Genomic DNA, 27,994 nt, shown 5'->3' with positions numbered 1-27,994 from the left:
GTGTTCAAGGCCAGGTCGGATGGGGCTTTCAGCAACCTGGTCTAGTGAAAGATATCCCTGTCTGTGGCAGGGGTTTGGACTAGATGATCTTTAAAGGTCCCTTCCACCCCAAACCATTCTGTGATTTAACAGAATGTTTAAACTTGTAGAGTTTAGCAAAACTATAAGCAACTAGAAATAGTATCCCATAGTGGGTATTGTCCACTACCTCTCACAGTAGCAGTGCTACTTGCCCAGTTGGTGGTATCAGTGAGTCATTGGAGGTTTTGCAATCCCTTCCTGTTTGGTTCCATCTCAACAAATGAAAAGGGCAGCTTTATGATTTCCCTCCCTCCCGCCTCATCCTTTTTTCTTCACTCCTTTCTGTTGGGAAATAGTGTATTTCTTATCACCTCACAATTAGAAGGATTTTATGGCATTTCCTTCCACTCAAATATTTGATAAGCACGACAGAATGCCAGATCTCCATGGTATGTTAGACAGAAGAGAGAACACGTGTATGAACTGTGCATGCTGGGGGTTTCACATACCAAGTAAAGCTTGCTTGTAAATATGCATGCTCTCTTACTTTCTGTTACATCAGAATTTTTTGTGTTAAAACCAACAAGTTAGCGTAGGAAACCTGTGATTGTAAATGTACTCTGAAGAGATGTGAGAGGTCTGAGGGAGAAGACTCAGGAGAAAAAAAATCTATCACAAGTCACATAGATACCATTATCTAAAACTGTTTCCTGTCCTGGCAAGGAAAAGTGAGGCATAAGTGAAATATTGTAATTTTAAAACGATTATAAATTTGTGAAAGGCTTATAAATTGATGATATACTCTAGATTCATTCAACTGAATTCTTCAGCTAAGAAACATGCTGGTATTGAGGGAGACTTCTGTTTGATACATAAATAGACTGAATTTTTGTCTGGCCACCTTTTTAGTTATGCAATAGAAGACAATTGTGTAATGTTAAGATTACAGATAGAACTATCATTCATAGAAGTTGTGTTAATTTTAGCAATTAAGTTTTCTGGTGGAACATTTGTTTTATTAAACAACAATGTGATACAGACTTACACTAACTTTATGCCACCGCCCTTTGTACTCCATTGATGGTCTAATTCTTTTATAACAAAATAGTTTCCTAATCACATTCTGCTATTTTCTTACAGCTTGTGAAGCACTTACAGAATGGGAGTATCTACCACCTGTTGGGCCTCGACCACCAAAGGGATTTGTAGGACTAAAAAACGCTGGTGCCACTTGTTACATGAATTCTGTCATTCAGCAGCTGTACATGATTCCAGCCATCAGGAATGGGATTCTTGCAATTGAAGGCACAGGCAGTGATGTAGATGATGACATGTCTGGGGATGAAAAGCAGGACAACGAGGTAAATTCAATTACAGAGGACTTGCTTATCTTTAGAACTCTTTTTAATGAAAAGGTTATAACAAATAAAAGTTGCTAATCACTTTGCTTTCTACTGCTAGCAGTGAGGACAATAGCATAATATTTCTTAATTGAATAGGCTCGCTGCCAGAGAGGCAGTTAAAAAGATCCAAGTAGCAGGGTTTGCAGACTTCCTCCTCATGGATTTGTACTTAAAAGTACTGTACACCAGTTCTGCCACCATGACTCCATTGATGCATACAAAGACATGATTTGTTTCTTCAGATGAGAATATGAAACACCTTAGATTGTTAAATGAAACAAGGGATACAACTAGCTATGAGATAGCTACATATCAAAGTTAATTGCACAAATTTTCTTCTGCTTTTCAGAGCAATGTTGACCCGCGAGATGATGTGTTTGGTTATCCACATCAGTATGAAGACAAACCAGCGCTGAGTAAAACAGAAGACAGAAAAGAGTACAACATTGGAGTTCTGAGGCATCTCCAAGTAATTTTTGGTCATTTAGCAGCTTCCAGGCTACAGTACTATGTACCAAGAGGGTTTTGGAAACAATTTAGGTAAATAGAAAATTTAGTATTGATGTCTGTTCACTGGAACGCTGAAATGCAGCAAAACTAATAGTAGTAGAAGAAATTATAGTCATGTTAAGTGTAAATTAGCAGAACTTGTGCAGCATTCTATCTGTTACCCTGCCTGTTCACCATTCTGTAGAAGTCTGTTAATAAACCAAAGTTTACAGCGAGATGGTTATTCTGAATTCTAGCAGTTCTTGACCTTGATATCGAGACTTTCAATTAAGTATGATGTTAAACACAAAAGCTTGTTTTTACTTAGTGGTAAGTAAGTGTCAGTTGATATATTGCATCACAAGCCAATAAATTGTTTTGCCCAGTAAGAAGGAGAGATTAATAGCTTGAATAATGGTTTTTTAGAAAAGAAATTGTTGGAAAAAATATTTGACAAGAATGTGCTTTTGTTTTCAGACTTTGGGGTGAACCTGTAAATCTACGTGAACAACATGATGCTTTAGAATTTTTTAATTCCTTGGTGGACAGTTTAGATGAAGCTTTAAAAGCTTTGGGCCATCCAGCAATGTTAAGTAAAGTTTTAGGAGGGTCCTTTGCTGATCAGAAGATTTGTCAAGGATGCCCACATCGGTAAGTGTTTAAGATTCTCCTTTCTTAGAGAAAAAGAACCTGTGTTTGTATCCTTATAAAAGTGACTAAAGAGTCAAAAGTGGTTTTTTTGTGTGGTTTTTAGGTTGGTTTTTTTAAAGCTAATAGAATTTGCTACCTTGTTTTTCTACAGCCTTAACGTTAATTTGTCTTCAAGTGCCTTGAAATACTTGATTATTACTGCTTCTACTTAGCAGATTGTATATGAAGCATTGTGTATTGATCGGGGAAGAAAAGATACAGCTTTTTCATGTTGAAAGTGAAAACACCTTAGGATCCAAATGCAGTGTATAAAATTTTAAGACACGACCAACAGCTGTTGCTGTCTTCTGTCTTCCATAGTGTGTGGATAGAGCTGACCCAAGTATGAATCTTTAATTCCAATGAGTAAAACTCCACTCGTACTCACTGTGTAAGCTGTAATTAAAGAGAATGGTGTAGAGAGTTTATCTTTTTCTTAAGATGTTTGCTGCATTTTTAATTAACTTAAAATGTGAATATTGAAATTTAGCTTCATATAGGGTATGTAAAAAACCACCCATACCAAATCAGACTGAAAGTCTAGCCCACTATCTTGATTGATGGTGATCAATGACAAATGCTTAGTGAAGGAACTGAACAGTTATACTTCTCTAGACTTTTTCTTCTATATCCCTTTTGAGGTGGATGATTAGAATTGCCTGCAGGATTCAAGATGGCCTAATGATGGGCTTGTTCCTTTTCAACAGCTGGCTGCTTTTATTATTTTGTTCAATTCTGTATCACTAGCAGTTGGCCTTCTTACTATTCACTAAATCTTTCAGATCATGGGTGATTCTTAAGTGATATAGATCTCTCTGCACATTACCATTGCAAATTCTTTTCATTGTGAAAGTTGGCCATTTACTGTTATCCTTCAGTTAGCAATTATAATACAGGAGAAAACACTGACACAAACTGATTTTATTGTGGTAATCTTTCAACTTCATTTGAGCTCATTTGTGAATTAGAAGAACTTATAAGTGGAACATCTTAAATTTCATGGGTTAAAATGTGTGACTAGAAGTAAATTGAAAAATTGCAAGATAAAATGAAAACCCTGATTTTATTTTATATGCAATGGGTAATTAAATGGAAGATACAGATGTGAAGCAATGTGAGTTACCATTCATTCCTGATATTATGTACTGCTGTGTAGTATTACGTGTCTTTTTGGAGCTCTACTGGATTTGCATAATTGTATTTCTTAATAAAAATATTACCCTGATTGTAGTTTAGGGAGGAGAAAACTGATTACAAAATACTGGATTGGGGTATGAGAGATTAACAGCCTTTCTAAATTTGTAAGTTATTTAATAGATGAATGAATGTTACTGTTTTGCTTGAAGTGTTTCTAAATATTAATTTATTCACTGTTACAAAAACCTTTGTATGCTTGATTGCATATCAGAGAAACAAGCCCTGCAGGGTTATGTTGGAATAGATGCAACTTATAAAATTTATTCATCACTTCTTTATCTTTAAAAAAAAAAGAAATTATTTCCAAGGTGTCTTAACTGGTTGTCTCTCAAGCATTGCTGGGTCATTGCTAGGAATTTGAAGGTCACATGAGAACAGAGTAAGTCAAAGCCAGTCATAAATGTGCAAAGTAGTTTTATGAAGACAGCTATTCATTTTTTTTCAGATAGAGAAAATTAAAAGGCCTTTTTTTTTTTTTTTTTTAAACTGTTGTCTTTAGGTATGATACAATGTTTGTGTTTATCAGTCTAATTCCTGACAGTGAAGGTCAGCAATGGAAAAAGTACTCTACTTTGCTATCTGTGCTTCTCTACTAGCTTAAGTAGTCTGTCACACTACTTTAGCTGCTTTAAAAACAAGATGTGCTAAAAGATTCAACTTCCATGATCTTCTCAGTGAACTTGACACATACAAGTCATTTCTATGACGTTCATAAAATAACTATAGTTAGTGCAGATCAAAAAACACAATGTGCAGATACTGTAATGTAATTGTAGGAAGACTACAATAAAAGAGAGTTCAGTTCTTTTTTTTTTTAATTGCTTAACTCCTTTTGCCAGAAGTTGACATTGAATGCTGAATACAGCTTTTGCAGTAAGGTGCTGTGTAGCACCTGTAAAACATAAAAGTTGAACACATTTCTACCTTTCTCTTACATCTGTCTGTTCATTGGTAGGTACGAATGCGAGGAATCCTTCACAACTCTGAATGTAGATATAAGAAATCACCAAAACCTTCTTGATTCTTTGGAACAGTATGTCAAAGGAGATTTATTGGAAGGTGCAAACGCATATCATTGTGAAAAATGCAACAAAAAGGTAATGATTCCTTATATATTAAATTTGTGTACAACTGTGATGTTATATAGCCATACTAAGTTCAGTCTTAGCTCATGTTCAGGGAAGAAAAGTTATCCTTTAATTACTGAATTCAGTTGTTGGTAGGAGTATATGAATGGAAACTTAAGAGTGATAACTGTTCATGTCCTTTTTTAGGTTGATACAGTGAAACGCTTGTTGATTAAGAAGTTGCCTCCAGTTCTTGCAATCCAGTTGAAACGATTTGATTATGACTGGGAAAGGGAATGTGCAATCAAGTTCAATGATTATTTTGAATTTCCACGAGAGCTGGACATGGAGCCTTACACGGTGGCAGGTGTAGCTAAATTGGAAGGAGATGATGTAAATCCTGAAAATCAGATAATACAAAATGAACAGTCAGAAAATGAACACTCTGGGAGCACGAAATACAGGCTTGTTGGTGTACTGGTACACAGTGGCCAGGCCAGTGGTGGACATTATTACTCTTATATTATCCAGAGGAATGGTGGAGATGGTGAGAAAAATCGGTGGTATAAATTTGATGATGGAGATGTGACAGAGTGTAAAATGGATGATGATGAAGAAATGAAAAACCAGTGTTTTGGTGGAGAATACATGGGAGAAGTGTTTGATCATATGATGAAGCGTATGTCCTACAGGCGCCAGAAGAGATGGTGGAATGCTTATATTCTTTTTTATGAACGTATGGACACAATAGACAAAGACAATGAACTAATAAAATATATTTCAGAACTTGCCATCACCACTAAACCACATCAGATTAAAATGCCATCAGCCATTGAACGAAGTGTACGGAAGCAGAATGTGCAGTTCATGCATAATCGTATGCAGTACAGTCTAGAATATTTCCAGTTCATAAAGAAGTTGCTTACTTGTAATAGTGTCTACTTAAATCCTCCTCCAGGTTAGTATGTTAGTGCAGTAATTATGGATTAATTTCTTGCAAGAAAAATTTTTGTGTTGTCAAGAATTTGTCTAGCCAGTGAAAATTTTGTGCATTCTGCTTTGAATCCTGTGTCTTTCTGGACTTCTGCAGTTAAACATCTGTTGTTGAGTTGTTCATCAGTGATAACGTGTCAGAATATTTAGCAAAAAATACTTTGATAAACTATCAACTCTTATTCAGCTTTTATACTAAATCACATTAAAATACTTATTCTTGTGGGCTGTTCTGCTGAAAACCGTTCTCAAAGGTGAGATGCTGAATTTCTAAAAATCAGACTTATATTAGCCTCAAGGTACTTGTTACTGTCTTAAAGCTTACATTACAGAAGCTAGAGGCTGTTTTGATCAAGTTCCCTGTTAAAATTGGAACACAATGTCAGGCAAAATAGTAATCTGGAATCAGTTAAATTATTGAAAGTAAATTGCTTTTACTTTGTCTACATGTGAGTATTTTGATTTTTCTTTAGGACAAGATCATCTGTTGCCTGAAGCAGAAGAAATAACTATGATTAGTATTCAGCTTGCTGCTAGATTTCTCTTCACCACAGGATTTCATACAAAGAAAATAGTCCGTGGCCCTGCTAGTGATTGGTATCTTGTCTTTTAAAAACAATTATAGTTTTGAAAGTTCAATGTCTGTTAAGATCCCAGTTATACATATATGACAGTAAAAGGTGTTAGTGGTCTGTCCCTTTTTCACTCCTCCCCCAAATACGTGGTCAAGGTGCACATGAAAAGGGGGGAAAATTTGAACAGAAAATACTGGGAAGAAACAGAGCCTTAAAATAAGCTGCTGAGATGAACAGCTTCAAAATTCATTTTCAAACAGAGCTTAAATCTGCCTTTTGTCTGTCTTTTAAAAAGAATAAAGGAGTAGAATCTATTGCTAGTGTAAAACGAATAGGTCATGCATTCTGACTTTAATTCAGAATGGTTTGTTCATAGTTTGAGTAGTTTTAAACAAAGGTCTTTTCAACCCATTTTTGCAGCTTTTATTTGTATTCTATTTCTGAAACATGTATATAATCTTTTCGAGTCTGTTAGCAGAGTGCTTTATGTACATTGCTACGGGGCCTGTAATTCAAATCTGTAGTATAACAAACACTACAATATTACTCATAGCACCACAGCATTTTAGTCTTTAAGCTAGGTTATTCTGTGTTGAGGAGAGGAGTGTGGGTTACTACTGGTAGAATTAGAAAGAAAATCTAGTATTCATGATGACGAGTAGTTTACCAGCTACTAGTAAGTAGTTGTGTAATACATGGCAAATATTTATTTTCTCCAATAGCAACTTTCAGAGTAGCTGAGTTACTTCTGTTACTTTAAGAGATCAAGAGGAGTTCAAATATTGCTGCAGGAAGGAGGACAGTCACACAAAGACCCTCTCTGGAACAGATATTTTACTCTTTGGGGTTTTGGGTTTTTTTAGATCTGTAAATTAGAATATAAATTCCTGATAGGTTACCTATTTAGTTACCTGTCTTATACACAGCTCGTGAAATCCACTCCTCGCCTTCTCCCCCATTTCCAATACAGAGGGAATCATGGCTGCCAATTTAGGACCTGCGTTGAGTAGTAGTTGGGGAGTTAGGGGGTATAATCCTGTCTTAGTTCTTATCGGTGATAGAAGTAAAATGCTACAGTTAAATGTTAGGTTTTAAATTGAAGTATCTTTTTGTGATTGCTAGTAACAGAGAGTATCACTGTAGGAACTACAATTTATCTGATTGTAAGCATTTTGTGAGCAAAAATGTTTAGGGATCACCTTTTACATGTATTTTCTTCAAATTCTGCAAAAGAATACATCTGCCAAAATTCATTAATGTCTACATTTGGTCATAATCTCTCAATTGTATCATCTTCTATTTCAGGTATGATGCATTATGCATCCTTCTTCGTCACAGCAAGAATGTACGCTTTTGGTTTGCACACAACGTCCTTTTTAATGTTTCAAACCGCTTCTCTGAGTATCTTTTGGAATGCCCTAGTGCTGAAGTGAGGGGTGCATTTGCAAAACTTATAGTATTTATTGCACATTTTTCGTTGCAAGATGGACCATGTCCTTCACCTTTTGCCTCTCCTGGACCTTCCAGTCAGGTATTTAATTTTCTAACAAAAAACTTTGAAACTTATTCTTACTTCTTCATTACAAACATTTAATGTAAAGTAAATTCTGGAGTAGATGCATCAGTGTTTACAGGAAAGCTGTACAGTCTGTTGTGCACTACATACGTCATGTTAACTCGACCAGTGTGTGTGAGAGCTGTTGTCAGAGGGGTTCAGTGTCCCCTCATTTGTAAACCTCTGTGAAGACTAAGCAGTGAGAACTTTGAGTTGAGTTGCAAGTGTAAAATCTGCAAAATAAGTCATGGCTTATAATAAAGTAATGTGTAGGGGAGTGAACCCTTGTTTTTAATTTAGAATTTAAAAAAAAGGAAAAAAGAAACCAAAACCAAAACAAAACCCAAAACCAGTCAAACAAAAAACAAACAAACAAACCCCCAAACAAAAACCACGAAAACATGCAGCAGTTCCCCAAGTTCTCTTCTCTTGTATCCTGCAACACTGAAATTGTCAAGAATTGTAACTTTGCATAGGAGTAGACAGTGAATTGTCTAATTTTATACACCTAGAACTGACAAACAAAAAAAAAGCCAAAATCTTAATGTAATACTTGTCATAACAATGTTTTTGTTTGGACTATATTAAAATTTAAAAGATCAACCTTTTTGAGCCTTTGCTTTGTCGTGTTTTTAATGTTTACAGTAAGACACTTTTTATTTGTATTGTTCTACTTACCTTCTCAGAATGTTTTCATTACTGTATCCAGCAAAAGAATTGGTATTAAGTTAAAGCTACATATGCTTTGACAGTGTTTTGTTTCATGAGATATTTGAGATACAGCTGTAGAGATGATTTCATTGTCTGTCTTAGTCTATGCAGTTCACAGTGGAACTGCATATGCTTTTCTGAGTATTTCAGCCTAGCTGCTATTGGGGAAAAAGTTCAATTAAAAGCTTCTATACTTGCATAATTTCTTGGACTTCTGTGGTATTTAGTGATGGGAGTCTTATTCCCTGTATGTCTGTCTGTCTTTGTGGAAGATACAGAAGACTAACCAGCTGCTAGTATTTTGGAGCTTTGTATGAATCCCATACCTCTTAACCAATTATGTTTTCTGCCATAGTAGAAAGTATAATTAAATAAAGATTTTATAGGTTCAACCACTAATATTACATTTTTTTTTTAATAGGCTTATGATAATTTAAGTTTAAGTGATCACTTACTGAGAGCGGTACTAAATCTTCTAAGAAGGGAAGTGTCTGAACATGGGCGCCATTTGCAGCAGTATTTCAATCTGTTTGTGATGTATGCCAACCTAGGTAAGCAAATTACACACACTTTTACTGACGACACTGTAATAAACTGTTTTTTATTGATGAACCAGTTACACAGGTAACAGCAGGAGAATTCAGTTTTTCACCCTCAGGCAGATTGTTGTTATTAAATGCCATATAAACGCTCTCTAGAGCGTCTCTGTTTCTCCGGTTTGGAGTTTGGGGCTTTAGTCTTCCTGCCATCCTTGGAAGATTAACATGAGAAGCTTGGAGCAATAAGAATGTGTCATTCTGAGAGGATGTGGGGGTGAAAAAAATGGCAAGCGAGATGACGCTTTGTTCAGGGCTCCTTTGCAGGGAGGTCATGAGACCCAAGAAGCATGTAGGGCTGTCATCTGCTTTGAGCCTGAAGAAGTTGAGGAAGATAAAAGTTCAAAAAAGAGAGAGATGCATGATTCTCCTTTATGGAAACATAAATACTTTGTCTATATATTCCAACTGTGCCCTTTCAATATTAATTTCTTTAGTTCACCTTTGAAGTTCACACCTATGAATGCAAAACACTGACTGTATCTGTCTTCCCTTTAAAGACTCTTTGGGAGGCCGAGGAAATAGCTCAGTCTGTATTTGTTCTTAGACATCATTACTGCCAGAGTGCTTTCACCATAGACATGATATGAGGTAAAAGAATGCAAGAATCGGGAAATTCCACTATAAATTTATCAGGTATTGTAGTTCCTCCAAGATAAACAGGGAAGAAAAGCCAGTGTTTTTGCAAGGTAAGAAGGCTTAAGTAAAGTTCTCCCAGGCTTGAGACAGTGATTCTTTTCATAAAGACTACAGTCCTAAATTTTCTGATGAAAGATTAAATTAGAGATTGCATATGATCGCAAATGAATTTTTTTTAACACCTTCGAATGCAAGACTAGTAGGACTACCTGTATTATTCATGATTGATTGAATAAACTGTTTCTCAGGTGAGTTAGTCCATTGCTGCTTTACATATTTGCCCTGAGGAAGAGCAATTAAGAGTAATAAAATGCAAGTCAAATGATTAAAGGACTGCTTTTGCACTCTCAGGTTGACGCGGGTAGTCACAGGTTTATATCTAGTGAATTGTCACAGAACTCTACATTCTTACTTTCCCCAGTTACTAGGGTCTTCTGTCAGAGGCCCATTCCTCTTTCACATGTGGTAGCGTAAGTGACAAAGCATCTTTCTCTACGGCAAGTTCTAAACAAGACACGATATTCTATAGTGGAAGAATGCTCTCTCTCTCTTACTCTAATACAAGATATTTTCATCCTTTTATGTAAAGTAGTATGAAGCTAGGAGATTCAGTTCCCTTGGACATTTTACAAAATGCCCATAATACTGAGCAGCTCAGCCATTGCTGGTTATCAGCTCTTGCAGGCAAGTTATAAATGTGAATTTCTGTTAGATTACTTTGTGGCTAAAGTGTTAAGCAAGTGTATCAGTCCAAATGGAGTTATTTCAGTATTTCCACATAGAATTGACACACACAGAGTTCTGGAAGCTCTTTAAAATTGCCTACCCACATGAGAGGGATTTAATTTCCTACCTGTAAAATTAATCTAGGCAATTGTTTTAATTTAATTTCACTTATTATGTGTGTTGCTTTCATATACTTCATCTACCAAAGCATTCTCTGTCAGGCAGGGTTCCGTCATGACCCCCAGAGTGGACTTAATGTCGTTACAGTGAAGAGAGATGCAGTTGTTCTGCTCTAACTTACCTTTTCTTCTTTACTAGCTTTTCATAGTCAGTCAGTGCAGTTGAAGCCTCTGACTTCGTAAGCACTCAGAAGCCAGACAGGAAAGGATAACTAAAATTTTATTTCTGGGCCTGATCATTATCACAATCTACCCCACAAAGATAAACATGGAAATATTAAGCAGTTGTGCTTGTCTTACTACTGTTAACCGAAGGCTTCTGTATGGATGTAGAGTGTTCAGCAAAAGCCATGATACGTCATCCCTGTAACACCCCAAGTTCTGTGAAAAAGATAAAATTGTCTGACATTTTGAGAAATCAAATAATATATTGTTCACGTCAAAGCAAGCAAGAGATCAGTTCTATAAAGGATGTAACTACAAAACTAACGTAATCAAAAAGATACTATAAAAGAGCTCTAATAGGGTGCTATCTGGATTCCTCCTTCTTATCAGAAAAATGGTAGGTAAGGTCCAGTTGTATTTCAGAATAAGAAAAAACTTGGAAATGTATGAAAAATCATAATTTTTAACCAAATTGAGAAACAGAATACAAGATCAGAAGGGCCATAATGAATTTACTGGTAAGTCCTTGTGTAGTAGGTGTAAGGTATTCTTGCAGTGAAACTAGCTGCATGGTTGGGTTTTTTTGGTTGGTTGGGTTTTTTTGGTTGGTTGGGTTTTTGGTTGGTTGGGTTTTTGGTTGGTTTTGGAGGTTTTCTCATTTTGTTTTTTGTTTTTTCTTAAATTGGTTTTGTTACTCTTACTTACACTTACTGCATAGTATAGCACAGTTGGAAACGTCTTAAATTTGTAATTGATGTGTCTAGGACATGACAGAAAAATAATGAAATACACTGTGGGGGGTGTTCATCCTATCCTGGGCCTCACAATAAAAAGATTAATTCTTTGTCCAAAAGCCTTCTCTGAGGCTTTGCTATTAACACAGATGCTAGTTACTTAAGTGCTAATGAGCACTGTTAAGAAATTGTAGTCATTTACAACTCTCCTTCAATGTGATTTTTCAGCTGGACATAATTTTCTTGTGCATCTTTACTGATTTGATTATTTTTTCCCCAGAAACGGTAAATGACGGTTATAATAAAACCCAGCAAGTGAAAAGTTACAAATCATATAAACAGTAGTTATTTTTCTTTAAAAAAAAATTGTCAGTGCCAGAAACAAGTGGGTTTTTTTTTTCTTTTTTTCTTCCCCCCCCCCCCCCGTAAAGGTGTAGCAGAGAAGACACAACTTCTGAAACTAAATGTTCCTGCAACCTTCATGCTTGTGGCTCTGGATGAAGGTCCAGGTCCTCCAATTAAATACCAGTATGCTGAACTGGGGAAGCTATACACTGTTGTGTCACAACTGATCCGTTGTTGCAATGTGTCATCGCGGATGCAGTCTTCTATCAATGGTATAGTGAATTTTAAGTTTTCCTTAGATTAATTGAATGTATCAGTAAATGTCTTTTGTGCCTATTTAGCTGTTACGTGTAAACTGGATTAGCTGGAAAAATGTTTGCCTTTTATGTTTAGCAACTCCTTTTGTTTAAAGACAGAAATCTCTGTCATAAGCAAAACTGATTTGCTATACCAACATACTAAAAAGCACAAGACAGAAATCTGTTCTCTATTTTATGCTTCTTGGCTTATTCCTTAAAGATATAGAAAAACAACTGAGTAGTAAAGTAGTAGTTTGTTGATTACAGAATAGTAATGATTTTAGAATAGTTTAAGCTCATTGTAAAGAGTTGCATAAAGATCTTTTGCTTCTAAGTAGGCAATAAAGCAATAGATTACTTTCATGTTACCAGTACAAAAGTGATCTGTACAGGAAAAACACTATAGCAGGCTCTGAAATAGCTAATACTGCTTATCAGTAAAGAGATCTTGCGTTGTTGTGGATAGCTCTTGAAAATGATTTGGTGCTTGTTCGCAGTCAAGAAGACAAACAGAAGCCAGCACTTTAATTTATAAAAGATAAAGAATCAGCTAGAAATTGGTCGACCACAGTATAAATCATTAATATCTCTAGTAGTTGAATAAAGTGCAGTTATTTTGAGAAATGGTGACAGAATATTGGGCTACGTGGAATTTATAGCCTGCATATATATACATTCTATTAAGCATATTTTAGAAAACCTAATTAGGAATCTGTAGAGAAGCTATTTAATGGCAAACTCATTACAGCTTGATGTGTCAGGCTATAAAGTCAATAGGCTAGAATGTGCTACAGTAAGATTAACGGACTGAAAATTTTACTGTGCTATAATAAGCTTCAGAACCATTTGGCAATTTTGATTTGGTTTTGTTTCTAGTGTGTTATTTGAGGCTTACACTGAAAAGATGTACACTGCCTATGAAAAATAATTGTATATTCACTGTATTCGTAATGTTGTAGTAAAAAAAATTACTTTGTATGAACATTACTCTGACCACTAATTATGATTACTGTTTGCAGAGTAAAGTTATTTTTTGCTTCAACGTATTAAGCTAGAAAAGTTCTTCCTTGGACTTCCAGCTATATTCAGACAATAACTAAAAACACTGCTGAATTTAGAAACTTCAGGAGCAAATCAACAGTCCGTCCTTACACAAAATGATGCTTACTTAAATAAGATACATTAATTTTTATTCTTTCAAGAGTGTATTACTTCTGTCTACAGATTCAGATGGGACTGTTCTGACAGATATTCCTCTGAACCCTTTCCCATTGCCTAGTGAAGTAAATAGACCTTGTGTCCAAAAATATGATAGGTTTGGGCTGTGTTACACAAGCAGTGAAGCAGATAAATTCAGGAGATAAGAGGATTTCACTGAGGAAACTCTCAGTACTCTTCTTGCATATGAACGTGTCTCCAGCTGTTCTGCTTTGATTGTCAGTGCATAATCTTATCTGAGAGGCAGAAGTAGCTCTCTCAGGCAGCAAGCGTCAGTCTTCACAATCGGAAAACTTAGTTAGTTCATACCGTAGTATTTTTCAAAGAAAATCAGCTGTTAGGGAGGGGTTGGGTTTTCTCTAGATCTATTGTTTTTTGATGAGTTACAGCAATTTATATTTTGTTGTGTCTACACTGAAAGTACTTCAGTACCTTTTCATCTGTAATCACTGTTTGTTCTAGGTAACCCCCCACTTGCCAACCCTTATGGTGATCCTAATTTATCTCAACCTATAATGGCACTTCAGCAGAACGTAGCAGACATTTTGTTTGTGAGAACTAGTTATGTGAAGAAAATTATTGAAGATTGCAGCAACTCTGAAGAGACCATCAAGTTGCTTCGTTTCTGCTGTTGGGAGAATCCTCAGTTCTCTTCCACTGTCCTCAGTGAACTTCTTTGGCAGGTAAAAATTAAAAGCTAGGAGAAAGATGGGAATATAAATGAGTATGATGCAAGATTCTGTATTTATATATAGGAATGCTGTATTAAATACTGAAATGTTTATATAAATATATATATATAAAAAAAAAAATATATATATATAAATACAGGTGCTTGATAAATAAACTTTCCTTAAGGTGGCATCCTCTGTCAGCATTTACACTCTTAGATCTATACATGATGTTGGAGTACTATGAGAAGTCCTTTTATGAGTTTAGGAAAGCAATCGACCTTTTATGAGTTAGGAACGCTATGTTAAGGATGGAGAATAAGTAGACTGAGGTGGTCTTTATGTATTGCAAGAGCATTTCCTTCAGCTTACAAGTCTGCAGAACATACTTGACTTCAGAATCAGGAAAGAATCTTTGGGACTCTTGTTTTTCCTTTGTAATCTCTGTAAGGTTAGTCACACTTTTCCACTCCAGATGAAATTTTTTACTTCTGTTAGCTCATCTTTATAGTCACCTTTTTTATTTTTTTTTTCCCTCATGTAAACATCACATTTTTCTGTGTCCTTTTGTTTGGCACTTGAAAGAATCATAATAAAAATCACTTTACTGATATTTTGCTGGCCATGTATTTTACATTTTAGGATAACCTTTGAATGTACTGTCTAAAAATAGCAACATCAGTGAAAAATACCATTTTGTAATTTTGCTTTTCTAAAGGTATTTTTCTAAGGTAGCTTCTTCAGCGTTTCATGCTTGGGGCTTCAGATTGATTGTGTTAGAAACTCCTGAGGAAACATTTTGTCCTTTACAAAACCTGCTATATTTAAAAAAAACCAAAACAAAACAAACCCAAAAAACCCAACAAACAAAAAAACTCAAACCAAAAACGCAACAAAACCACAACACCCCCAAACCCCTGACAGAATCAGTGTTTTAAAAAAAAAAAAAGTATGCCATGTATCTTGAAATATCCTTTAAATTACAGTAAACCACTTCAAATTAATTGTGTTCTTGTATTGCGCAGTGTAATCTGCACGCTTCAAGGAATGCTTTCTTATGTTCTCTGCATTGTTACTTTTTAAGGTTGCATATTCATATACATATGAGCTTCGACCTTATTTGGATCTGCTTCTGCAAATCCTATTAATTGAGGACTCTTGGCAAACTCACAGGTTAGTATTTACCTGTCTTTTTATAATTCAAGATTATTATGCTTTGTACAGCTTGTTTTCCCACTGGTTCTGTTGCTAATCCTTCCAAGAGGTTTGTTTTAAATATATATTAAATCAAATACAGGAATAAAGCAGTTTCTTTCCACTTTTATCTCAATTTTTGAGACAAATCAATTGTCAGTTGTACAGTTTTTCACCTTGACCTTCCTTACTGTGGAGAAGTTTGCTTCTTAGCCCTATAAAGCCAAGATTTTTCACATACAAGAGAATGTGCCATTTAGGCTAAACTCATTGCTATTTACTGTGAGGTGCTTAGATTGATTCTTAGAAACATCTCATTCAAGAGGATCCAATGATTGCCTAGTCTTACTAAGAAGCATGTCAGCCATAGTAGTGATACCAAGACATGGATAAAGTGTGAACTCGGGAGAAAAGCATATTTCATACATAAATATTCTCTATGTGATCACATTTCAATAGAATTTTAACTTCAGTGTATCAAATATTTATCCAGTTGCAAGCCTAATTTTCATATGTCTACAGAATAAGGCTTTTGAAAGTTGAGATTAAAAAAATGTAATTGCAAATACTGACTATTTGAGAGAATAGTCAATTCCTCAGAGGTTTTATTAGCAGTAGATGAGGTGACACAAAATAAATGTAATTAACGTGCTACCTGTCGATATTTCAAAATGTCGCTGTTTCATAGTAAGTGGATAGGTAGTGTTGGATTTACTAAATCATTTCCAGCCATGTCTCATATGACATTTAAAATACTTCGAATAAAAGCACACTTGCCATGTGCAGTAAGGGTATTGGAGTGAACTCATGTTCTTAACCTGTAGAAGTAGACTGCGCTCTTAGGATTTTATCAGTTGCCTAGCCTTACTTTAGAAGATACTCTAAGAGAAGATGGTGGTCTGGCTTACCACACTCCAAAAGATGAAGACTGAGTTGCAGGGATTTCTTCATTTTCTTTATAGGAATTACAGCTTAGGTAAGGGACAAGGATACCCTTTAAACATAGGCTTCTCAGTTTTGCATGTATATGTATAAGTCATGCATATATAATGCGGTTTGTTTATGTTTTCTTCCTGATAAACAAATACTTCCATAAGATGTCTTTAAGTCCACAGAATGCTGGACGATGGGCATACTTTAGTACATCTGAAGTAAAATAATGTATTTTAAGGTGGAAATGCAGGTGAGAAATCACAGAAGTGTTTTTTTTGGGATAGTGCTATGTTTGAAATAATGGGGTGTGACAGAGGTTGAATGTTGTAGTATGGCTTTCACTATACTTGGAGATGTACATCACTTCGTATTCAAGAGTGCAGTCTTAGGAATAGCAGTATTCATTGGAATTGTGTTAGGCTTCAGCAGAGGGCTGTTAAGTGGCCAGCTGCAGTCATCCTCTGATTTCTTGCTGCCACTTCTGGCAGTAGCTTGAAGTACTGGTCTGTGTCCTGTTCTTGGTTTTGCTGTGATAATCATAGACTTTTTATGATCTTTGTCTTCTCCTTCAAAAAAAACCAAACCCACCAAATAGTGTAACTGTCCCTAGTAAATATCTTCTAACTCTTAGAAAACAAACATCATGTGATCTTAGGCAGTGTGCATCCTTTGGTGCTCCTTGTATTCTTGTACTGTGAGATGGCTGCTGCTGTTCTTTGGCATCAAACCTGCTCTCATAAATTTCTCTTGATTTGACAAGTTCAAGTGCCAAGTTTGGGATAATAGTGTTACAAGTACCATTAAGTTAAATCAGCTGAAGTAAAGCTCATCATCACTTTACAGATGGCATCTAGGTTGCCAACTGCCTGGAGTCTATTCGCTGACTGTTGCCAGGACTATGAGGAAAGAGGGCAATTGCTTTTCCTCCAGTGAGCGTAGCTCTTTGAAATGTCAGTGTAGGTTCCATGTGTTCCTCTGACTGTTTTCCAAAGCCAAAAAGTATGTCAATTCTCAGTTCTTGCACAGTTTCAGGGTGGCCATTAATTCCTCTACCCCTTGTTCGAGAGCAGAAGGCACAGAAAGTGGGCTTAAATGCCCCTGTCCCTTATCCCCGTGCACAAATACGTACTGTTCGTTCCTCTTCAGAGGAACTCCATCTAAAAGAGTGTATCTTTGAGAAGCGAACTATAACTTCAGTAACCATTCTGTTGAGGATTTAACTATTTCAATTCTGTAAGGACCTATTGGGTTAACAGGTCTATTTTGTAAAAGCAGTTGATTTTAAAAATAAGTAATAAAAATTAACCAGTTAAAGTTGATTGCTGTGATTAGAATTAATCATACCTACACGTTTTATATATCTCATTCAGAGAGTTTTAATATTACCAAACGTGCTAAAATTATGTTACAGATGTGATGTGTCAAGTTAGTTTTCTGATTAAAAAAAAAAACAGAACTCTTCACTAAAACCAGATGTCAGAATGTGAGCTATCCCTTTTATAATTACATTGTAAGTGAAGCCTTAATTCAAATACTAAAACTCTTAACACTTGAAGTTTTGGCATTTGTTTTTTTTTTTGTTTTGTTTGTAGGATTCACAATGCACTTAAGGGAATCCCAGATGACAGGGATGGACTATTTGACACCATTCAGCGCTCTAAGAACCATTACCAGAAAAGAGCTTACCAGTGTATAAAGTGCATGGTAGCTCTCTTCAGCAACTGTCCTGTAGCCTACCAGATCCTTCAGGTGATGCCTTTCATTCTGTTTCTTGCTTTTTTTTTTTTCCAGTTCTGTGTAAAAAAACAAAAATGACCGCCATTATTCAGTTTTCATAGCCTTGATGAAATTGCAACTTCCAAGTACAACTCATTTGAACCTTCCTATATCAGAAGGTCAATGTATGGGATTGGGAGCAATTTGGTTAAACTTGTTCTCATGATTCAGCTGCAAATCCGCAGACTTCATGTCAAATTTGAAGTTTTCTTTGTGCAAAAAAAGAGTATTTGAGGGAGTCTTTTAAACAGCAGCCATATGTGTTGGTGGTCTGTTCTCTGATAACTGACGTATAGGAAGGGAAAAATATTTCTGTTTTGAAGAATAGAGAAAATAATTCTGAATTGTTAATTTTCCATCTGCAGAGCAATGGAGATTTGAAGAGAAAATGGACCTGGGCAGTAGAATGGCTTGGAGACGAGCTTGAGCGTAGACCATACACTGGCAATCCCCAGTACACCTATAATAATTGGTCTCCACCAATACAAAGCAATGAAACATCAAATGGCTACTTCCTAGAGAGATCACACAGTGCTAGAATGACTCTTGCAAAAGCTTGTGAACTCTGCCCAGAGGAGGTAAAGAATTAATTTGACTTCCAGTAAAAAATTTGAGTAAAGTGCTTCTATAAATAATTAACCTTAGCAACAGTCTCTGGTCATTATAGAGGTAACACATTTTAGAAGTATTTTATAAATATAGATTTCTATTTTTGTTGGCTTCAGTTACATACTCGTGTGCATTTTATTACTGTTTCTATAGACATCTGTCACTTAAAGAATTAGCAGTATAGAATTGAAATTGACCATTTAAAGTAGATTATGAATGGGTCTGGTTTTCCAATAATATGTCAATAGTGGGAATTTTTATGTAGTACACTACAAGCTGTGGGTGACATGGTGGGGTGGAATTTTTTTCCAAGCATGTCTGAAACAATCGCTTGCATGTAGGATTGGTTCTGGATAGAATAATCATAGTATGTTTTATCGAAGTAAATTAAATGGTTTTTCAAACTTCAGGAACCAGATGATCCTGATGCCCCAGATGAACATGAGTCTTCTCCACCTGAAGATGCCCCACTGTATCCCCATTCACCTGGTTCCCAGTATCAACAGGTAAAAGCTCAGAGTTGAACCATTTATTCGGAATTCTAGGTTAGCTTTTTTTAGCATTTATGGTAACTTAAATTATAGGCATTTAGCCAGAAGCATGTTATTGTCAAATATCAAACTTGGAGGAATAAAGGTACACCTCCATTTTGCCAGAAACAGTTTCACCATCAGAGTTTCAGGTGAGAATTGTAATGTTATCAGGTCAGGGATTAATCATCCATAGAAAGAGCAGGAGGACAGATGTCGTCATAGTCTAGTGCATACTGAATTTGATTCTGTCATGTTTGTTGACATTGATATTTTGTGAGTTGCTTTCTTGTTTTTAGATACAAAATCAAGCCTCAAGGCCTGAATTTCAGTTTGGGTAATTGGAAGGCTTTCAGAAAAATGCAGATGGCTTTGTTACGTATAATTTGTACTATGAACACTAATCTCTAAATCTTAAGTACATATAAAATCTGAATCTGTTTTTATGTCAAATGGCTGCTTTGTTAATATCTTTCAGTGGAAAGCCAGATCTGAAAGAAATCACAACCAGTTTTTTTACTGAATTGACTGAATTAGTAGATCCCCCACTTAGCTGCCATTTTTTGTTCCAATTCATTTTATATATTCCAAATCTGCTAATTTCGTTTCCTTTCCTGCCCAAACCCATTTTCCTTCCATCTTGCTTTCCTTACTTGATGTTCTCAGCAGAGCAGTTGGTAAGTCATGCAGATTTTCCCACTCCTTTCTGAGCTCCTGAGTTTAGACACATACTGTAACCTCACCATTACCATGTGATGTTTTCACTTTCCTGCAAGAGATGGCATTTCTCACTAACACACACAATCCTCATATTCCTGGTTTCTCCACAGTTGGTTAAATTCTGCAAAACAGTAGATAGATGAGATGTTTTCATTTGCCAGATGTGTGTATGACTTTTTAAATTGGGACAGAGCATCTGGAGAAAACCACTGGTCTAGATTTCCTTCAGTTCTGTAACGTAAAAGTTTTCCCTCTTAAAAATTAAAGTATGCTGCATAAATACAGGTATGTTTTTTCCGTTGTCTTTGGAAAAAAGTTCAAGCTGGTTGAATCAGTTGATAAAATATGTCCACAGTTTAATGTCCACAGCACATAGGCAGCCTCTTTTCATCTTCCTTTGTTTCTTTCTTGCTGCTTTTGCTTTGCATGTGAATGTTTGTTATTCAAAAGCTGAGATTACTATTTTACCTAATCCTTTTATCTTTACAAGTTGAAAGTTTGTTTACCTTCTGTGTAAAATAAAAAGGTAAGTGAAAGATGCGATTCAGAGGAGTGAAGAAACTGATATGTGTTCATATAGGTATTACTGCTCAAGAAGTTCAGTGTGCTTGAGGATACTTTTCAATAGTCTGAATGTAAAGGGATAAAGCAAGTAACAGGTTAGGAAACGGTCCACAAGTTTAATGTCCCTTTAAAATGTTTATGCTTTATTACAGAATAACCACGTGCATGGACAGCCATATACAGGCCCGGCAGCACATCATATGAACAACCCTCAGCGAACTGGCCAACGAGCACAAGAAAATTATGAAGGCAGTGAAGAAGTTTCCCCGCCTCAGACAAAAGATTAGTGAAATGCACATAATCAATTAACTTGCTCCATCAAGACTGTGCACCCAGGCCTTACAGTCCAACCTTTCTCTGTGTCTGGCTAATATTTAAAACTAGAAAAACTATTCCTAATCAACATGGAGTGGAGAGTCTATTCACTGTCTTATCTGCAGAAAATTGCTGTCAATATATAACCCGCCTGCAGTGGAAAGTGTATAGTGTTTTGTAATAAATGGCCTGATGCTAATGTGTAAATGGCAAAGGTGTATATAGTATATTAATGTTTGACTGTTAATTCTTGAGCAAGAAACATTTTTTTTGTCTTGATGAGACTCACAGATCTACAAAAAAACAAAAAAATAATTTCTTGATATATCTGCTGCGCTCTGCAACCAGTGTTGCCTGCCTCATGGCAGTCGGATCAGTTCCTTTACGAAAAAGCCTATCCATGTCAACCACAAAAATAGTTTCATGTTAATTCTTTGCCACTGGAGTCGATTTTACTATGAGCAACGTAATGGCTGGTAACCTTTTAATTATTTGGTTGATGTGGAAAATTGGTGATGTAACATTGTTTCTAGATCTTTTTTCATTGCCTTTTTCATTCTGGTATTAGGTTAATCACTTTGAAGCTATAGTTATGCTGTAACATTTAGCATGGCTTCACACCAAGTTAGTGTAGCCAATGAGGGGGAAAAAAAACCGTGACAGCAGTTGTCCCAATGTGACAACTGTATTGCTCAGAACTTTTTCTTCTTACACCTAGACTATAAAATGGGGAGGGAAAATGTGACAAACAAGTGGTTTTCAGTTTCACATATGTTCCTCACATCTGATGTTTGACAGTTCTGTCTCTGGGTGGGATAAAGAACACTTAGTTTTCAGTAATAGGAATTTAAAAGATTTAAAACAAATATGCAAAAATTTGCTATGCCAGGATGCCTGGAGCATAATAGACTGTATTTGGTGTGCTTGTTTTGTTTCTTTGGTAGAGCTTATTAGATAAACTTCTAACACTTTCCTTCTACTGCATCTCAGTGAAGTGGAAGTCAACAAAATCACACAGTACTTGTGAGTGCCACTGCACCAAGTTAACTTGCTGGTTTTCTGCTCGTTCACAGTTCTACTTGAAAGCGAGAATTGTCTTAGCTCTTTATCCATTATACAGGAAATCTTAACATTAGAAGCAGGGTTTAATTATAAAAGAAACTACTGGTTAGTCAAATACAATTCTGAGGTATCTCTATTCCAGAATAAACATTTGTTTAAAGACTTCAAGAAACGCATCAGTAAATACTGTATTTAAATGAAAATTGGTAACTTGAATGTGTGTAATTTTTTTGGAACCTGTCTAAAAACCAAATACCCCTGCAAAACAGATACAGCCCACCCTATACTATTTAAATATTTTGCTGTTTTATTTTATAGAAATTATTTTGCTGAATTCACAAATAGAATTTGATTTAAGAAGAATGTTTTGTCCTGTGGTGTGTGTTGTTTTGGTTGGTTTTTTTTTTTTTTATTGGACTGCACAGAAAGGTGAATTCTGTGCAGTGGCACTATGCTGAATTCTGGAACAACAGTCACATTGAGATTCTGTGCACAAAAAAATTGGCCCTCAAGAATAAAATAATCAGGACAGTTACACTGTAAAAGTTTCTTAATGTGATTTATCTTGTACTTTTTGTATGTTTTTATATATACATATATATATTTAATGAGCACAAGCTTGATGGTGTTTTTTACAAATGAGTTGATAGAAACAAAGCTGCTTATCAAATTAAAAGTCTGTAGTTTTGAAATGAACAAAGGAAAATTCGGTCGCAAGTGCATTCTTATGCATTTTAGTATAATAAGGAAGGGACATGGAAGATTTTTGAATATGCTGTGTAGCGATGATCACTTTTATGCTTCCATGTTCTCCCTAGTGCTCAAGTTAATTCAGATTTTTTCGTAGTTTTTTAGTAATACCATTTTACCTGGACTTAGTAAGTTTGGATAAAGTGTTCCCATTTATGTTTGGGAATGCTCGCTGGAGGTTTTAACTCAAAAATTCTACCCTGAGTACTCAAGTTGAAATAGTTCATATTTATTTGGACCAGTAATTGTTAAGCAAGCTATCTCAGAGGTGATTATTATGTATTTTTTACTATGTAGGTAAAATGTAGTTCAGCCTTGCCAAATGTGTTTGCTTTTAATAGTGCAATGATTGTAGAGACATGTCAAACCTGTGACACTTTAAGGCTGTGACTCTCTTCAGTCATACACACCCCTGTCCCTGAATCGAGAGTGACTGCAGTGGCACTTGTTTTTCAGGCGGCAAATTGTGAGAACATGGTGCATCTTCGTGACTTGGAAGAAGGATAGCCTGTATTGTCTGTTGCAGCTGCTGCTTTTAAACAGATAGCTACAGGAAAAGGTGCAATGCTTTCTTCACTCTGGGCAAAACAATTTTGAATCGTACTTAACAAATATTGTACAAGCAAAAAGTTTCATACGCATGTTACTGTCACAGCGTTTTGGCAGTGGTCATTTTCAGGCGATACACAGTACCTCATTGTTGATGGCACACTTTAAAATAGCAGTACTCAAAGTGCCTAAAGATTTCATTCCCCCATCACTAATTTCAGTTCTCTTTTCTGTTTTAGAACAGTTACTAGGGAATCTCTGGTCTTCCATAAAATGAGCCAATAAATAGTAAAGCAATTACTCATGTTCCTGACAATGTAACATCAAATACATAGAAACTGAAAATTCGTAGGTGATGTTATATGGTGGTTAATGTGTAGTTTGACCTAGGGGGAAACCCATAACCTTACTAGGCAGAATTTCTCCCTCTTGTACATTTGGATTGTGGTTGTTCAGTGACTAAAATAAGCTTTTAACACTTGCTACTGTTAGTGTTAAAAAATCAGTACAGCCATATATAAAAGGAATTCAGTTACTGTTTTTTGTATCAGTAAACGTACTAAGTTTCGGTCACACAGTTGGTCACCTACACCTGTGTTATCCCGTTGACAGTGATGAGATTGCACAGAGTTCAGTCAAAGCTTGTTTGCCGTGCAGAACCTGATTTTCTGGTGATGCGCAAGCAGAAAAGGACTCTGCTTGACGTGGAATTTTTGCAGATTATTTTCCCTGCCATCTACCAGCTCTGAAAATTTAAGTTCTCTATTTTTAAAGCTAGTGTATCTTGCTGAAATTGAGCCAGAAAGAAATGAAATTCCACGATGCCATTTCGGGTTTTTTGGTTTTTGGTTTTTTTTTTTCAGAGTGAAACTTCACTTTATACGACAGGAGAAAATTCCGTCATGGTAATTGCTATTATGCCTTGTCAGCCACTTTGTTGTGCCTAGGTTGTGTGTTTTAGCATATGTATCACGATAAAGCACTTACGGTTCCAAAACTTTATATATATTTCCTAAGTTCCAGGAGAGAACGAGATTAGCCATTCTGCCAAAGCTAAAATGGGCAAAAATTGGCTGCTGTAGCAATTTACTTCATTTTTGGTTTCAATAAATTTTGTCTACCTCCGAGTCTTTTGCCAGAAATGAATAAGCTGATAAACTGTGTCAAGGCAAAGTGGCTCAATGTTTTTGTTGGCATGTGTTTCAGTTACTAGGCATTGCAGTGAGGTTTTTCAATGCAATGAATTTAACTTCAAATGAAACTTAAAGACTAACTATATAAATTAGAGGAAAAAGTGGCATGGTAGGAAATTTGCAGAGTTACCCATTAAGCGTTTAAGTATCTTAGTTAAACCTTGCTAGTCCACACTTGCAAATCCACATTGGAAGCAAATTTACCCCTGTGGTGAAAGACACACACCTTAATTTTGGGGAGGGTGAGATGCTGATGCTGACCTTGCATTTCTTAAGACAGGCGTGGGAGTTTCCCGTTTGTGGCCCTGCTGCACCACAGGGTAATCGGGACAACCGTAATTTTGGCTCCCCATCTTCTTACCTCCTGTGCTCTCCATCATGTTCATGATACCACTTCTCTCACAGCCGCGAGGTCTTGGGAATAAAGTCTAAACCTGCCTTCTATCTAGAGCAAGATGAGGCTTTCTGGGAGAGAAGTAGGAACCGTCTTGTAAATACCGCATGGCTGCAGAGTGGGACTACAATAAACAAAGCAAGGTGAAAGAAACCCAGCTACATCCTTCTGCATGATTTCTGTTCCTCTTGCGAGTGGTCTCGTGAGGAAGATGACAGCAGGCAGCTCTTTAAAGCTCAGTCCGTTTTCTTTCTGGCTTGCAGCTAGGATGAGTCTACACTAGTGCAGTGAAGATGGCTGCGCAGCAGCAGCACAAGCAACACCCCCTATATATGCCCTCCATACTGTTCCAGAGTGTTCATTGTACCTTCCTTCTGCTGGTCTTTGGGGTTTGTCATGTTAATACATTCATTTACGCTGAGGCTTGCCCTCCGATACGGACTAGACGGCTCTACAGCACTAGAAGGGCTTTAACCCGATCTGAGCACTGTCACTTTTTACACTGTGTAACTTCTTCAGGTTCGTACTATAAATGTCCTTTTATTTCTAAGGTATAAAAATTTCCCTTGGACTAAGTATTTTAAAATGTCAAATAGCCATTCTTTTGTCTTTTTACAAGAGCAAGTGTTCAGCCCTGCCCCTGTAGTGCCTGTTACGGTAGGCTGTTCACAGAAGCGTGTTGACGTAGATTCCAGCACTTAAATTCAGAGATCCTCATCCTGTGATCTGATTTTCCAATGCAAGCTGTGGCGGATCCATGGATTTCAATGGCATTTGTATGAGTCCTGTTGATTTCAGCACCATGAGAGTTGAAGTTGGTGATGTGTTACAGGGATCGAGCCAGATAAGTCAGCGGGTGGCACAAAAGGCGGCTGTCTTACTCACTTTATTTACACTTATTTGCAGACAATGAGATCAAAACAAGCACAGGAGAACCAGTTTCTGAAGGAGAAAAACACTCTCCTGAATAAGGGCTAACTTTTCATCAGACTTTAAATACCCAGCTCTTTTTTTTAGCTTTAGAATTCCTTAAAGCCACTTTTTGATAATAAAACTGACCTACAGGCTGTTTCCATAGAAGAATTAAATATAGCCTTAATTACATCAGCACAATTCTGAAATGACAGTGTCATTCTTCAATGGTCAAAATAATGTGCAAATGTTTTCCAGTTTTTAACAATGAGCTAACCTTGGATAATGAAAATAGGAGGAAAAAATGAAAACAGGTTCTGTGAATTCATCCAAAATCTAACCATAGAAAAACATCCAGTGCAGGAAAATAAGATCATTCCCTTCTTTTCTGTCTCTCTACTATTTAAAATGTCTGATCATGTTAATTTTTATTCTTAATTTGCGACTGCTATTCCAGTAACTTGGTTTGTATTGCCCTAAGCAGTGTCAGCTGCACAGTTGGCAGCTCCCTGATCCATTTGCAGTTACGTCCCCGTTAGTCCTTACCAGAGCAAAATCTTCAAATGTTTGTCTTTCCCATATAAGCCAGTTCCCTGCTCTGCATTTCCATTTTCATTGTCGTGATGCTCTGTTTCTGTTTTCATACAATGACCGGGACTGGATGAATGCTTTCCAAGTGTGATTTCACCTGAGCCATTAAGCAAGCAGTTACGTTCCGTTTCTGTAATGATACCTCTGTGGATGCAGCTTTTAAAGGTATTGGCCTTTTTTGGAGCTTTAGTGATTGAAATGCTGCTCAGTTCTTGTCCATCGCTCCTAAATTCCTGTCCATCATTCCTTATGATTCTTTCTTACCAAGCTTCTCACTCTGGATTGCCAGGATCATTTTCTATTTAATATTTTTGTATTTTCTTGAAATCAAGTCCCTTTACTTCCCATGGTGGTTTTTGCCTCCCTTTCTACCTACACCTGCTGTTTTGCTGTTAGCTGTTACAGAAGAACCACGTTTGCCAGGCAGCCTGGCTCTCCGAACCGGAGCCTTTTGCAGTGCAGTAGCAGCAGCCACAACCTTGACCAGATGGACTTTGTCATCTCTTAAATCCTCTCAGAATTTATGTGGGATATGAAAGCTTCATGCTACTGATGGCAGTCTGGAATTCAAATAGCTTGTAGCTTATTGGGTTTTGTTTGTGGTTCCCCCCCCCCCCCCCCGCTTCATTTTCTATCTTAGAGTTTCTACAGGTGAATAAAAATGGTAGGTCATGCTGGAATCTACTTTGAAAGAGAAGGCTGATTGAAAACTTGGACACTTCTTAATATACTTGATTGTATTTAAATACCTGGTAGGTGCTTTAGAGTCCTTAGAAAGTCTTCTGGAAGAAAATTCAAAAGCTTAGCAACATGAAGACTAGATCTTAAAGATTTACCGAAACTCACAAACCCTCTCGACCTGTCCTGCTGCGTGATTAAGAACAGGTGGAACAGCAGAAATGGAACTGCTGCGCTGAAGGGAGAGAGGTCGTGCTATGTGAAATCCCTCAGGAGCTGGAAACGCTGAGCGTGCTTTGCCTGGGCTCACGCTCCGCCGCTACCAGCGGTGTGAGCCCTCCCAGCGTGAACTCGCCTGCGCCATGGCTTCCCCAGGCACTGAAGAACTGATTTCTAGCTCTTCAGTTGATGAAGTAGCATATAAAACATTTTCTTTTTTTTTTTTCCCTCTAAGATCTGTACCGAGTTGAATCCTCTGAGCAAATACAGGGAGTGGTCTGAGTGAGGGGCTTCGCAGGCTTGTTCTGGTAATACTTTCTACCTCTTGACATTCATCACCGAGCCGCTGCGGGCCGAGATGCTGCGAAGTGGCTTTAGAAGCGTGACAGTTTCTTTTGGGTCAGGCCAGTACGGGTGCAGAAATACCTGGTCAGGCTGTCTGCTGGGCAGGCGCAGGGCAGTCCCTGCCTCCCCTAGGGATGTATGAAATCCTTTGGAATGTGACTCCCAGAGCGGGTACGTACGTTTGCGTCAAAATGAAGGATCCCGCATTTTTTCAGGTGGCACCACATGGACTCGCAAACACTTCTACTCAGTCTCTCGTGCTACCTCCTTACCCACGCGAAGTAGCATAAAATCCTTTCGCGACTCATATTGTTCAAATAACGCAGCCGCAGGGAGGTATGTCGGTGTCTAGCTCTGCTGATGGGCCGAGGGGTTAGAGAGGGAGGG

At 36.8% G+C, this 27,994-nt stretch overlaps 1 protein-coding gene across 4 annotated transcripts in view; it reads left to right on the top strand.

Annotated features, from left to right (window-relative positions):
• Positions 1 to 22,192, top strand: part of USP9X (ubiquitin specific peptidase 9 X-linked) — a 109,460-nt gene extending 87,268 nt beyond the window's left edge. For 3 of the 4 annotated variants that reach the window (XM_087759392.1, XM_087759393.1, XM_087759391.1), the window contains exons 31-45: positions 1,162 to 1,382; positions 1,774 to 1,964; positions 2,391 to 2,564; positions 4,756 to 4,897; positions 5,075 to 5,825; positions 6,334 to 6,457; positions 7,741 to 7,966; positions 9,123 to 9,252; positions 12,172 to 12,357; positions 14,065 to 14,285; positions 15,358 to 15,446; positions 17,993 to 18,149; positions 18,542 to 18,754; positions 19,196 to 19,291; positions 20,752 to 22,192. In XM_087759392.1, the coding sequence (XP_087615518.1) occupies positions 1,162 to 1,382; positions 1,774 to 1,964; positions 2,391 to 2,564; positions 4,756 to 4,897; positions 5,075 to 5,825; positions 6,334 to 6,457; positions 7,741 to 7,966; positions 9,123 to 9,252; positions 12,172 to 12,357; positions 14,065 to 14,285; positions 15,358 to 15,446; positions 17,993 to 18,149; positions 18,542 to 18,754; positions 19,196 to 19,291; positions 20,752 to 20,886 (3,056 nt within the window). In that variant the 3' untranslated portion in view covers positions 20,887 to 22,192. Of the gene's footprint in view, positions 1 to 1,161; positions 1,383 to 1,773; positions 1,965 to 2,390; positions 2,565 to 4,755; positions 4,898 to 5,074; positions 5,826 to 6,333; positions 6,458 to 7,740; positions 7,967 to 9,122; positions 9,253 to 12,171; positions 12,358 to 14,064; positions 14,286 to 15,357; positions 15,447 to 17,992; positions 18,150 to 18,541; positions 18,755 to 19,195; positions 19,292 to 20,751 lie in introns of those variants that run through there. The other variant, XR_015705172.1, reaches the window with a different exon arrangement.
• Positions 22,193 to 27,994: the final 5,802 nt, after the last annotated feature.

The sequence above is a fragment of the Nipponia nippon genome, unplaced genomic scaffold (genome assembly GCF_047370975.1).
Source record: "Nipponia nippon isolate SJK-2023a ecotype South Korea unplaced genomic scaffold, ASM4737097v1 scaffold_2, whole genome shotgun sequence".
Lineage (NCBI taxonomy): Eukaryota > Metazoa > Chordata > Aves > Pelecaniformes > Threskiornithidae > Nipponia > Nipponia nippon.
The sequence above is the reverse complement of the archived record's forward strand: the minus strand, read 5'-3'. Positions and strand labels throughout refer to the sequence as shown.